This window comes from Natrix helvetica (assembly GCF_964273705.1).
Source record: "Natrix helvetica genome assembly, chromosome: 4".
Lineage (NCBI taxonomy): Eukaryota > Metazoa > Chordata > Lepidosauria > Squamata > Natricidae > Natrix > Natrix helvetica.
The window spans coordinates 27,242,596-27,254,967 of NC_138550.1; the positions used below are offsets into that span (position 1 = coordinate 27,242,596).

General features: G+C 40.3%; 1 protein-coding gene across 2 annotated transcripts in view; it reads right to left on the minus strand.

Annotated features, from left to right (window-relative positions):
• The window catches only part of DCLK1 (doublecortin like kinase 1), a 179,329-nt gene that overhangs the window by 35,974 nt on the left and 130,983 nt on the right, over positions 1–12,372 (minus strand). For both annotated transcript variants that reach the window (XM_081951247.1, XM_081951246.1), the window contains exons 8-10: positions 9,686–9,794; positions 6,638–6,695; positions 3,617–3,736 (exon numbers count right to left, since the gene is read on the minus strand). In XM_081951247.1, the coding sequence (XP_081807373.1) occupies positions 3,617–3,736; positions 6,638–6,695; positions 9,686–9,794 (287 nt within the window). The remainder of the gene's footprint in view (positions 1–3,616; positions 3,737–6,637; positions 6,696–9,685; positions 9,795–12,372) is intronic.

The window sequence follows — 12,372 nt, forward strand, 5'->3', positions numbered from 1 at the left end:
ACATATAACAAGATTTATTCAATTTAAACAGACAGCCCCATTGTGGCATTCCCTTTTGGGGCAGGCTGGCACAAGTAAGCAAAGCACAGAAAGGGAATACAAAATAGTAAGGCATAGAAGTTAAATGCATAAGTTAAGAAAATAAAATATAGCTATATCTAGTTTAGACCAATGGCATCCACTATACCTCTCCATATTTTTTCATTCCTGCGGAGAGGAAAACCAGGAACTTATTTATTAGGGGGAAAAAATCTTAATTCCAATAAAGCATCCCAAACATGCACGTCTTCATTTAAGAATCCAATTTGTTCTGTGAAATATTATAGGGGAATGTATATGCTTTAGATCACATAGCAGCCTTCACTTCATGGTTTAGAGTTGAAAAGGACCACGAGAATGATCTAATCCAGTTTCAAGCAGACAGATCTTTTTTGTCCCCTAGCTATCTCCTTCCATTTCTGTCCTTTTTTATTACTATGTGCACAAAACAACAATCCCATCTGGTGACACAGCTTCAGTCACCTGCTGCCTTCCAACAACTCTGCCATCTGAAGCCTTCCCTGCAGAACTACCCACCAAATGATTAAAGGAAACTGCTTTGAATACCTATCAAAACTTTTACTAGCATATAACACTAAATCTTTTTCAGCTCTACAAATTTCCTTCTGATTTTGTTTGGGTTTTTTTTTTTTTTGCCACTTATCACTCCGGATGGCATCAAAATCAGTTACCTTCCAGGTGGGACAATGTCACCAAGTATTCCTTGGTGACATTGAAAACAGGGGATCTTAACGTTCCTAAGTGATAGTAATCGCGTCATTAGCTACATACATAACATCAGATTCCTGCAAAGGTTCGGCAGGAATATAGATTAGAAAATCAACTTGGTTACTAGCGGGATTGCATCCTGCCCCATACATCCCTACATCCCTACGACCAATTCGCTCTCACAGAGAGGGACTTCTCCGGGTGCCGTCTACTAAGCAGTGCCAGAGGGCGGCGCCCAGGAGCAGGGCCTTCTCTGTGATGGGCCCAGTCCTCTGGAATGACCTGCCCCCCGACATTAGGATTACTACCGACCTCCGCTCCTTCCGTTCAAAACTCAAGACCCACCTTTTTCAACTAGCCGGCCTGGCTCAATTATAGTTCCATCGTTATCCTCCTGGCAATCTTTTAAATTTGTAATTTTATATTGGGGCATTTTAATTTTTAATTCTATTGTGACTATCCTATGTATTGTACTATGCGATTTTGACACCTCCTCCGTGAAATGTTTTAATTGTATAATATGTGTTTTTATTTATTGTACGCCGCCCCGAGTCCCTTCATGGAGAGGGAGCGGCTAACAAATCTAATAAATTCAAATTCAAATTCAATACTAGTGCTGGGTAGATCAATTCTTACTTCCATGCCAGGGAATACTCTCAGGATAAAAGAAACATGTGACAATCAAGAACTAACTATCAAGAACAACTAACTCCATTTTCACAGAACCTTTATATTACTAGCAGCAGACGTGGGTTTCTGCCGGTTTGTCCCGGATCAGGCGAACCAGTAGTGGCAGCGGTGGGAGGCTCCGCTCACTCGCCCAGACGCTTCTGTGCATGTGCAGAAGCATTGCACGAGTAAGCGCGCATGAGTAAACTGGTAGTAAAATTAATTGAAACCCACCACTGACTAGCAGATTTGCCACTACAGCTGGACAGTGTCTCTCCTCATCAGGATATAGATGAGAGAGTGAGTTTAAAGCAGGCCAAGTTTAATTCCAGTTCACTCTTTGAAAGTTCACATCTGTACAATCATAAGGAAAATAATTTTCCTGGTTAATTTTCTAGTGTACATGGCAATCTTTTCACAAGCAAAGTCTGTTTCAAGCCTATGTTGGTATCCTCAAAAACTGGTTTACTTATTTATTTTATTTCTACAGCCATCTCAACTAGTGACTCTGGGTGGTGTACATCATAAGACATTAAAACAATTAAAATAGTATAAAGTACAGTGTTTCCCTGAAAATATGACCTATTCTGAAAACAAATCCTAGTCCGTTTCATGGCTGGGCCTAATATAAGCCCTATACCAAATAAGTCCTAGTTAAGTCCTGCCCACCATCTAGTTGTATGAGGTGGTGCAAGGTTCAGGCATAAAAATCAAGCTAGGATAGGGGTGGAGGGGTGGAGTTGCCCAACTTCTACTGCAGTTGCTTGTGGCCACTTGTAGCTGGATGCCACGTGGCGCATTGTGCCGGTGCAGCTGCTCATGGCAGGATACCACATGGCTCATCATACCAGTGCTACTGTTCACAGTAGAACATCGCCAGCCTCATCATGCCGGTGCCGCCACTCATGCAGATAACAACACACCACACCATGCAACCTCCTGCCATGTGTGTGAGTACCCAGTGTGATGAACCTCATACCATTCTGCTGCGAGCGGCAGCATTGGCGCAACGAGGCTGGAGGTATTCTGATGCAAGCAATGACACTGGCGCAATGCACCATGTGGTGTCCAGCCTCAAGTGGCCCCAAGTGGCTGCAGAAGTCATGTCAGTGGCATAGGCGTGACAAGCCTTGTGGCGTTCTGCCCTGAGTCGTGCATCACCAGGACGATGATGCTCACGGCTTCCTGCCACAAGTGGCCAACGAAGAAGTTGGGCAGTGGCATGACAGGTGTCAGGACATCGGAGGCATAGCTGCAGTGGTCCTAAGGTAAGTGGGTAAGACACTGGTGCTTATTTTGGAGACAAAAAAAAATAAGATCCGGTCTTATTTTCAGGGAAAGATGGTATATGGCACCAAATAAAGCTGTCACTGTGGATATTAATGCAATCAGGAAACAGGGTCTTTAACACACTTGTGGCTCCAGGTCCAGGCACATAACCAAGTTTTTACGGTTTGATGAAGGATCGACAGAGTTGGGGTCATCCTGATATCTGAAGGGAGAATATTCCAGAGGGCAGGGACACATTTCCTGGTTCCCACCAACATTCTTTGGCTGATGGAACCCACAGTATGCCCAACTTGCCTAACTAAATTGTAGACAACTAGACAGGTAGACAACTAGGACGGGATAATCCTTTGGATAACCTGGCCCCAAATCATGAAGAGCTTTAAAGATCATAACCAGGACCTTAAATTGCACCTGGTAACACACGGGCAACCAATGTATTTACTAATAGTGGTGTTATTGCTGTTCACTTATTTTGAAATCAATATAATTTACCATCTATTCACTCTTGGTCACATCTATTCTTATTTTACCACATACACTTTTTTAAAATCCACTTTCCCATCCAAGTACTTTTGTACTTTCTCCTATTACACCCAGCTTCCATTTTCATATAACATGGGGAGAAAAATGCTCTTACACATACAGTATACATTTTAGCCTCTTTCAACAAACATTCACATCTTACAATAATTGACATAGTATCCCTACAATTGGATGAATATTTACAAGTTACTTCATCCATTTCCCATCTTTAATAAACTTTCTATTGAGGAATAGTAGATCTTCTTTGTTCCATGTTCAAACACATATTTGTCTACACTGAAGATTAGAATTCTGATAAAAGGCTAACAAACTAAGCAGCAGCAGATAAATGTTCACCTGTACTTACTTTTACAAGCTCCATGACAAGGTATAACTCAGTGGGCATATCCATTTCCTCAATCAGGAGAACAATGTTGGGATGTTTGACCCGTCTTAAAATAGAAACTTCATTCTGAATCATATGTTCCTGCATTAAAGGACAGGAAAATATATATATATGAAAAAAGAATGGAACAAAACCATATAGTTGCTCCAGAACCTTTGCCTTATTTAATGGAATAAGTTGTTCTTATAATTTATCAAGTCAGAGGTCATGACTGTAAATGCTATATGCCAGGGGTGTCCAAACTTGGGAACTTTAAGACTTGTGGACTTCAACTCCCAGAATTCCCCAGCCAGCATGGCTGGCTGGGGAATTCTGGGAGTTGAAGTCCACAAGTCTTAAAGTTCCCAAGTTTGGACACCCCTGCTATATGCTAAATAAAATCAATATATTCAACTTATGGTTTTCTTGGCAATGGTGGCTTGCCAGTACCTTGTTTCTGAGGCTGAAAGAGATACTGATTGAACCCAAATCCCCTCACTAGCCTCTCTGCCTAGGGCAGGACTAGAACCCATAGCTGGCTGGAGAATTGTAGGAGTTAAGGTCCATGAGTCTTAAAGTTACCAAGTTTGAAGGCCGCTGTTCTAATTCATTGACTTCATCACTACACTAAACTGATCTCCTTTAATGGGGCATCCAGGCACATAATGGACATGAAACTCAGTATTCATTAAGAGTTTTAAAACCCTCAGTCATTGCATGAGTCAACGACTATGCTGCGGCTGAGAAAACAAATATCAAAAATAAAACAGAGGTAGAAGATTTAAACTTGCAAGTATTTCATTTAGATTTAAGCTTGCCTATATTTAATATATTCTGAATATTTGTCTTTTAGTATGCCTGTAAAGAATTACACTTCCAACCTTTTAACTCAAAAATTATATATAACAAATCATGTTTTCCCAAGCAAAAAAGAAAGGAAAAGAAGATAACAGCTGCATTTCTTTAGACATTTTAGCTATTAATATTTTTCTTTCCCAGACTTCTCCAAGCCAACATATTATGCCTTGACCTCTCATCCTTCCTAAACTGAACATCTTGTTGTTTTCACGTCAGGTTTCTCAATTCACATAGTTTTGTAGTAATTTGCTTTTAACCCCTAATGAAAAATCTAAGTGGTGTGGGACCAAACTGGTCAAATAACCAAAATAATTTGCATATAATTTTGCTTGAGAATCAAGATCTATCTCAGGGTCCCTCCAGATTCTTACATAATGGCAATATGTAAAAGGGCCTTTTCTGTGGCAGCTTCTCACATCTCATGCATCTGCATTATCTATCTATCATCTATCTATCTATCTATCTATCTATCTATCTAGCTATCTAGCTATCTAGCTATCTAGCTATCTAGCTATCTAGCTATCTAGCTATCTAATATCTATCAGATCTACATTGCTTCTCCATTACTTATTTTACAATATGGTAGCCTTTTTAAAAAATCAGAGTTATGTGAGCACTCCAGAATATTTTAGAGACCATGAATCCAGATTTTCATTAATACTTATATCCTGTCCAGTTAAAACATCTGTGAGTGGTTTAGAAGAAAAAAGAATAACACACCTATCACATCAAATTAAGAGTCAACAATAAGTATAATATGGCAGCCCATCCATCATAAGCCAAATTGTCTTTATATAAAACTATGAAGACTTGGCTGTTTCTTCCATGCATTTGGGTTAGGAGGGTAGGCAATGCAGCTTCATCACTGGAAGGTCCCATATACCTTGGGCAACATGGATCATTGCTTCTATTGTTGGATTTTAATATTTCTACGCCAACCAAAGTCACTGTTGTGAGATGGGAAGTGTCAGTCTTATTAGGTAGACCAGGCTTGGCCAGGTAAGCGAATTCTGTTTTATTGTAAAGCTACAATAATATAATCTTACAAACCTGAAAGTACAATCCTCTTCCCTTCTCCTTCACAGCCCAAAAAACTAGGGGGGGGGGGTGTATTCTGAGCCTCTTGCCCTACCCACTATCCAACTTCAGGCTATGCTGTCTCTTACCTGATTGTTCCCTTGGCAATTTCTCTTCACCCAGCCTCCCAAAATCTTTCCCACATACAAGAAGCTATATCTATTATTTAAATAAATGGATAAATAACGGAAACCATTAAAATATACACCAAAGTGCACAATTAAATAAAATGCCCAGTCTTCACTATTTTCAGAAATATCAGCAGGGTAGGGGGCCTCCTGTAGCTACCATGAGATGTGTGTACCAAATAGGAAAGGCACTATCAAATTTTTCAGCTCCAAATTTCCCTGATTTGTTACCAAATCAGGTATCAAAAGCTTATCCTCATTTATACACACACAGGCCAGGGAGATTACATTTGAAAGAAAGAATTCCGGATACATCTTGAAGACGTGATCTATAAGGCTTTATACATTAAAACAAACACTAATTTAATTTGAATTTAATGTAAATGCAGTTGGATATTTATTTAAAAAAAAGTCTGTGAGGTAACCAGAGTTTGGATATTATATTACAAGAATAATTCATACCTGCTAATATCTTGGCTGCTGAATATTATAGTTATACATTCTGGGTCATTTTCAAAGGCAGCCCTATGCAGACCATATTATAATAATCTAACTATATCGGCTGATGAAGTGTTCAAAGAAGTTCGCATGTAGCCAAGCTCATATTACAGGGACTCCCATCCATTTCATCAGTTTCCACATGGCCAAATAACTCGAAGATAACATCACAAGAGATTATTCACGTCATCAAATTAGATTCCAATTGATGCGTAATTCTGAGTCAATGTAAGCTATTTCTTCTATAAAGAACCTTGTGAATATGTCATGCTGCCCTGCCAGATCCTTGCTCCATCTGTTGTTCAGCAAATGTTGGACAACTTTTTGTTTTTTAAAAAATTAACCACTAAATTGGAATGGCTGCAGATTTGATCTAATTCAAAAACCGAACATAAGATTCCTCTGAAACATATGATACTCCACTGAGGATCTCAATACATACCTTTCCTCTGCATTTACTTTTCTTAATGATTTTCAGGGCATATTCTCTACCAGTTGACCTAACAAAATCCAGAAGAAAGAAGAAACATATTAAATACATTTACTCAATAGTGACAACATTGTACAATTTAACACACAACCTCAGATTATTTTGCAGAGCAGCTTAAATGTATACCTTAATAGAAATGACTAGAAAATCTACAGAAGAAAATAAGGAGCGTTTTTAGAAAGTTTCTATTTCGTTACTGTGGCAAGCTGCTGTGAAATATGAAGAGATATAGGATATTGATTTAAATAATATAATGGCGAATAGAAATGAAAATATTAAAGAATAAAATGAAGTTTAAATTCACTACTTAAAGCAAAGGCTTAGGAAGAATAAGAAGTCCACACACGTTTTATCATATTGCACCATTGCTTTAAAAAAAAAAAAAGGCAGCATAATTCCCTGAGCAAGGCATCATTTCCCCACTAGAGGGCGTCTTAGCATAGTATAGTTACTCAGAAATAAGACACTTCATCATCAAAAAGCTATTTTTATATAGATTACCATTTGGAATCCTCCTCCTCCTTCTCCCCCCGGCCCTATCTTTCATCCTAGGCTTGCATGTTCAACGTTTATTTTTTTAAAAATTCAAATTTCATAATATTATCAGTTCTAGTGATATCAAAACATATGCAGATGCTATTTTATTCTTTGCCTCATTAAGTGATAATAAATTCTCCACTCAACCTCCTTTCTCTTTACTTTCCCTCACCTTAAAATATTACACTTCAGATGTGCTCAAATATATGACAAAACTTTGGTAGGATAGCCTGAGTTTACACAATTTCATTGAGTGCTCAAGAACGACATATTTTCTTTTTCTTTTTTGCTTTGTTAAACCATTTCTTAAACTGCGACATGAAGCTTAGAGTAATGGTCTTAAATCTCTGGGGACACAACTTCATCCCTGACTCAGGTTATTCTGTGGGACAGATCCTTCCCCACAGATTGACAGGCGTCAGTAGAAAGGAAGAATATGAAAGCTGCCTTGAACTTCCTCAAGGAAAGGAAGAATGAAATGCAATAAATCAATTCTACCCAATCCCTGAACTGGAACAGTATAACTTCTTTATTTAATTATACACTAATCTATACTGTTTAGATAATTCTGGAAAAGAACACAAGTTTCATTTGCCTGTGATTGTCTTGGTTGCTTGTGATAAACACAGCTTATCCCATCAGGCCAGGAATCTTTGTCATATAGCAGCTAATTTCTACCAGTGACGTGCAGTCAGGGGAGGCAGAGCCTCACCGCTCTCATCATGAAAATAAAAAAAAAATACTCCGGGAAGCCGTGAAAGTGGCTGGGAGAGGCGCGCGGCTTGGTTTAGCCTCCCTGGACATCTCAGCAGCAGCCCCAAGTGTGCCGATCTCGCCATTTTTTGCATCGGGCAAGCCCAGGGTCCTTGCAAGGGGAATGGGACCACGTGTGCAGGTGGTTCCTCAAAGCCAGCCTCAGATCAGCGCAGCCGCGGTCCCCTTCATGTTGGCTTAGGAAGGAGGGGAATGGGACCACGTGTGCAGGGGAAGGGGATCACGGCTGTGCTAATCTGAGGCTGTGCACTGAGGAGCCGCCTGCACACGTGGTCCCATTCCCCTTGCAAGGATCCCGGGCTCGCCCGATGCAAAAAATGCCTAGGTAACATCATCAGTGCTAGAAGGGGGGGGGGAAGGAGGAGAAAGGAGAAGTTTCTCTTCTCAGAAATGTCTTCTCAGTGGAGCTGCGGCAGCCTGTCTGTCCCTTTCTGACATTTCTGAGAAGAGAAACTTTCCTTTCCTTTCTCCTCCTTCTCCCTGCCCATTCCCTTCTAGCACTGATGATGTTACCTAGGCACTTTTTGCATCGGGCGAGCCCAGGACCCTTGCAAGGGGAATGGGACCACGTGTGCAGGGGAAGGGGATCGCGGCTGTGCTAATCTGAGGCTGTGCGCTGCTGAGGAGCCGCCTGCACACGTGGTCCCATTCCCCTTGCAAGGATCCCGGGCTCGCCCGATGCAAAAAATGCCTAGGTAACATCATCAGTGCTAGAAGGGGGGGGGAAGAGGAGAAAGGAGAAGTTTCTCTTCTCAGAAATGTCTTTTCAGTGGAGCTGCGGCAGCCTGTCTGTCCCTTTCTGACATTTCTGAGAAGAGAAACTTCTCCGTTTGGGCTGCGCCTGTGCGATCGGAGCAACCACGCGGTTTGATGACGTCACCAGCCTCACCAGTCATAAACCTCACTGCAGTCACTGGTTTCTACAAATATATTCCTGCTTACAGAGGGCCCTGTGCATGCCAACAGTTGCTACACAGGACATTTTTCTAACATGACCAAAATGCTCCTAAAGGGAAGAAATGGGATTTCTCCCCGAAATCCCCTTTTTACCAAACAGTTGATGGAAAAACAGCTATTTCATGTTGAGTTGACCCTCAGCATGCCATATTTTATATATTACTAGTTGATATCCCAGCGTTGCCTGGATATTTATTTATAGGGAGGGAATGTCTGGACCAAATGTAATTTCTAATGTTAGATTTTCTCCCTTACCAAAGGAAGCCCCCCTTGTGGAGTACGGTCAAGGCACACAGGCCAAATCCCCGGCCTGCGAGGTGCTTAGATCTGGCCCTAAGGGTTTCCCTGGAAAGAGCAAAGGACTGACCTGCAGTGCCTCTACCAGCAAAAACAGACTTCAGATGGCTGCAACAGCTTCCTGCAACCTTCTGCCAGGGAAAACGGAGCTGGGGAGGGTGTACGTGGCCCTCCCAAGCTCCGTTTTCACTGGCAGAGGGTTGCAGGAGGCCGTCACAGCCTCCTGAGCTCGGTTTGTGTTGGCAGAGTGCTCAGGCCACCACAGGCGCCCCTGACACGAGTGGTATCAAGCTGGACATACCCACCCTGGCCACGCCCACCAGGCCCCCAAGGTCAAACACAACCTTGATGTGGCCCTCAATGAAATCGAGTTTGACACCCCTGGTCTAATGTTAGGAAATGCTTTAACAGTAGTAAGGGAAAAAGCTTGCTCACCTTTCTATACACTCTTTTACAATGGCAAAATTTCCATCTCCTATAGTCCGACCAACTTTATACCTCTCTGCTATTGAGGCTGGAACCTGGAAGCCTTCATCCAACACTTCTGAAAAGAATTGTTAATAAGCTTTATTTGTGGGAGAAGCAACACATATGTGACATATAATACATATTTTACCTATACCTATACAGCTTAAGACAATTGAAACCATCTAGGAATGGTATTTTGCAAAACAGAAGAACCATGTTGCTGATACTGTCAAAAAGTTTCACAATATTAAATATCAAGCTTAGATTCTGGACCCATTGCTTGTATCTCATACACATTGATGATCAATCCACAGACATAACTTTCATCTCAATGCAGGATTACTTCAACACACCATAATTAAGTATCTACAAAGGAAGTCTAACACTCAAGCACTTATTTTATTACATCCTGTAGGCTGACAGCAACACAAACTTGCTCATGTGATAACTCCTATTTTCCTCCTTTTGTATAAAATATTTGGTTTTTAAACAAGTGTTCTGAATAATGTCACTTAGAAATTCAACCTGGACACCAGATGCTTAAAAAACCTTCACAATTAAATCAAAAGAGGGGGGAAAGAGGTTATATTTATTGTACTTTAGCAGCCATTAAAGAATTCTTCTTCTTCAAATATTTTTTAAAAGCTCAAGCCATTGACCTTCTCTTAAATGAACCATGTTTAGCTTTTTCTAATCATAATAACTCTCTATTTTCTTTTAATCCTTTAAAATTCTGCTCTACACTTAGTGGAATAATTGAACTGTCCTAGCCAGATAAATTCTTGTTTTGTTTTTGTTAAGCTTTCTCAATTTGATTAAAGAGACTTTTTCTTTAATAAATTGAGCTATAAGGGCCACAACTCAGCTTCTGGGGAGAATCTGAGGGCTGCAAAAAAGATGGGGCCACAGCACAGTTGTTAGCTAGACAAGGCTGCATTTGGGGTTTCTCTACGTTTATCTGTTTAGCACACCTATAATAAGGCTTACACTTACACACTATTTCCCACCTCGCCTAGAAATTGTGCTATTTGTTTTCAGTAACCATAGAGCTATTTTATTTATTAACTTTACTGTGATTTTGTGCAGCATTCAATGTGCAAAATTTAAAATAAAACAATCCATGCAATAAAAATGTATCTAGAAAGAAACAACTACCATTTCACAAATCAGTCAACCCAAAAAGGAGTCCAATGCCCATTATAACTTAACATTGGGAAAAGAACCAAATCCTGGGGGCACATTTAAATAAGGTTAGACTGGGGACTGTGCAAACTTTTGGAAGAATAGCAGTCCAGAGGCCAAATGCTACACCAGAGAAGACCTGTTTCTTGGGTCCCATGGAATGTATTGCTTATCAATGGCATCCAGAGCATGCTGCTGAATCATATAAGATAGACAGCAACTGTGAAACACAGGTGGTTCCTCAAATAACCAAGCTCTGTGCCATGAAGAACTTTATAAGAGACAATCAGCACATTGAAATGTACTGAATGCAGCTTCCACAGTAAAGGTGTTGCATGAACATAACAAGGCATACCCAAAGTTGCCTACAGTATGTTGCTGTGTTCTGGACCATCTGCACTTTCTGAGTGGTCTTCAAGTGTAGTTTCATATACAGTCCATTGCAATGATCCAAACACAAGGTGATCAAAGTTTCTTAGGGCTGCACATATGCGTGCAACTGATTTGTTAGATGAATCTGTACAAAGTCTTTCCCAGAAAGTTGTCACTTGTTTATTCAGTAGAAACTATGAGACCAAGTGCAACCCCATTCAGGACTAAGGATGGAGCACATCAAGATATGGGTGGTCCAAAAACCCATAGCCACTTGGTTTTGTCAGGGCAGAGCTTAGCTTTTTCCACTGACTCCTACAGATTCCAGACACAGGGAGTCAGAATAGGCTGGTTAGCCTGGGATTGAAATATTCATCAAAAGACTAATGATACTTGACATTAAACTCACCCACAAGGAAAATGTGATTCCCTATACTTTTTAAAAAATGCAAGATGGCTAAGATATTTGCATATATGTCCTGTTTGATTATTTAAATTTGTTATAGCCACCTATTTCAGTAGATCCTGATCATCTTACAATCAGTTTCATAGTACATTGTTCTTCCAACAGTTTACAGTTTGCAGCAGCAAGCTGGATGGCTTTGATTACAAAGGCTATCGGTGTATAATTGGAAGATCTGAAAGGCCAGTTTGGAGACCAATGATTTTGAAGAAGGTCTATCTGTGTGGTCATTGAGACAACAGTAGCTTAATGGCATAAAACCAACCAGTCAATTTATGAGTTCTCATATGTCAATTCACTTTCAAAAGAAGACACAACAAGGCAAATCTTCTCATTGGATAGCCAAGAAAGAACCCTGTCTTTGAGAAATTGGTGGATAATTTCTTCTTATTCTGAAAAATTTAGTGAAATAACCCACCCATTTTTTTTTGACAAATCAACGTGATGAATTTCAAATGACTATTTATGCAAGCTTCAGGTGAGATGCCTAACAAACTTTGTGAATGTAGTTAAGGGAGGTACAAGGGATGTTACAGGAGACATTCCTATATCTAGGGAAATGGAGAAGAATGAGAAACAAATTAAAGAATAATTTAGCCTTAATTATACTAGACAAAAGTTGTACAGGAAAGTTACT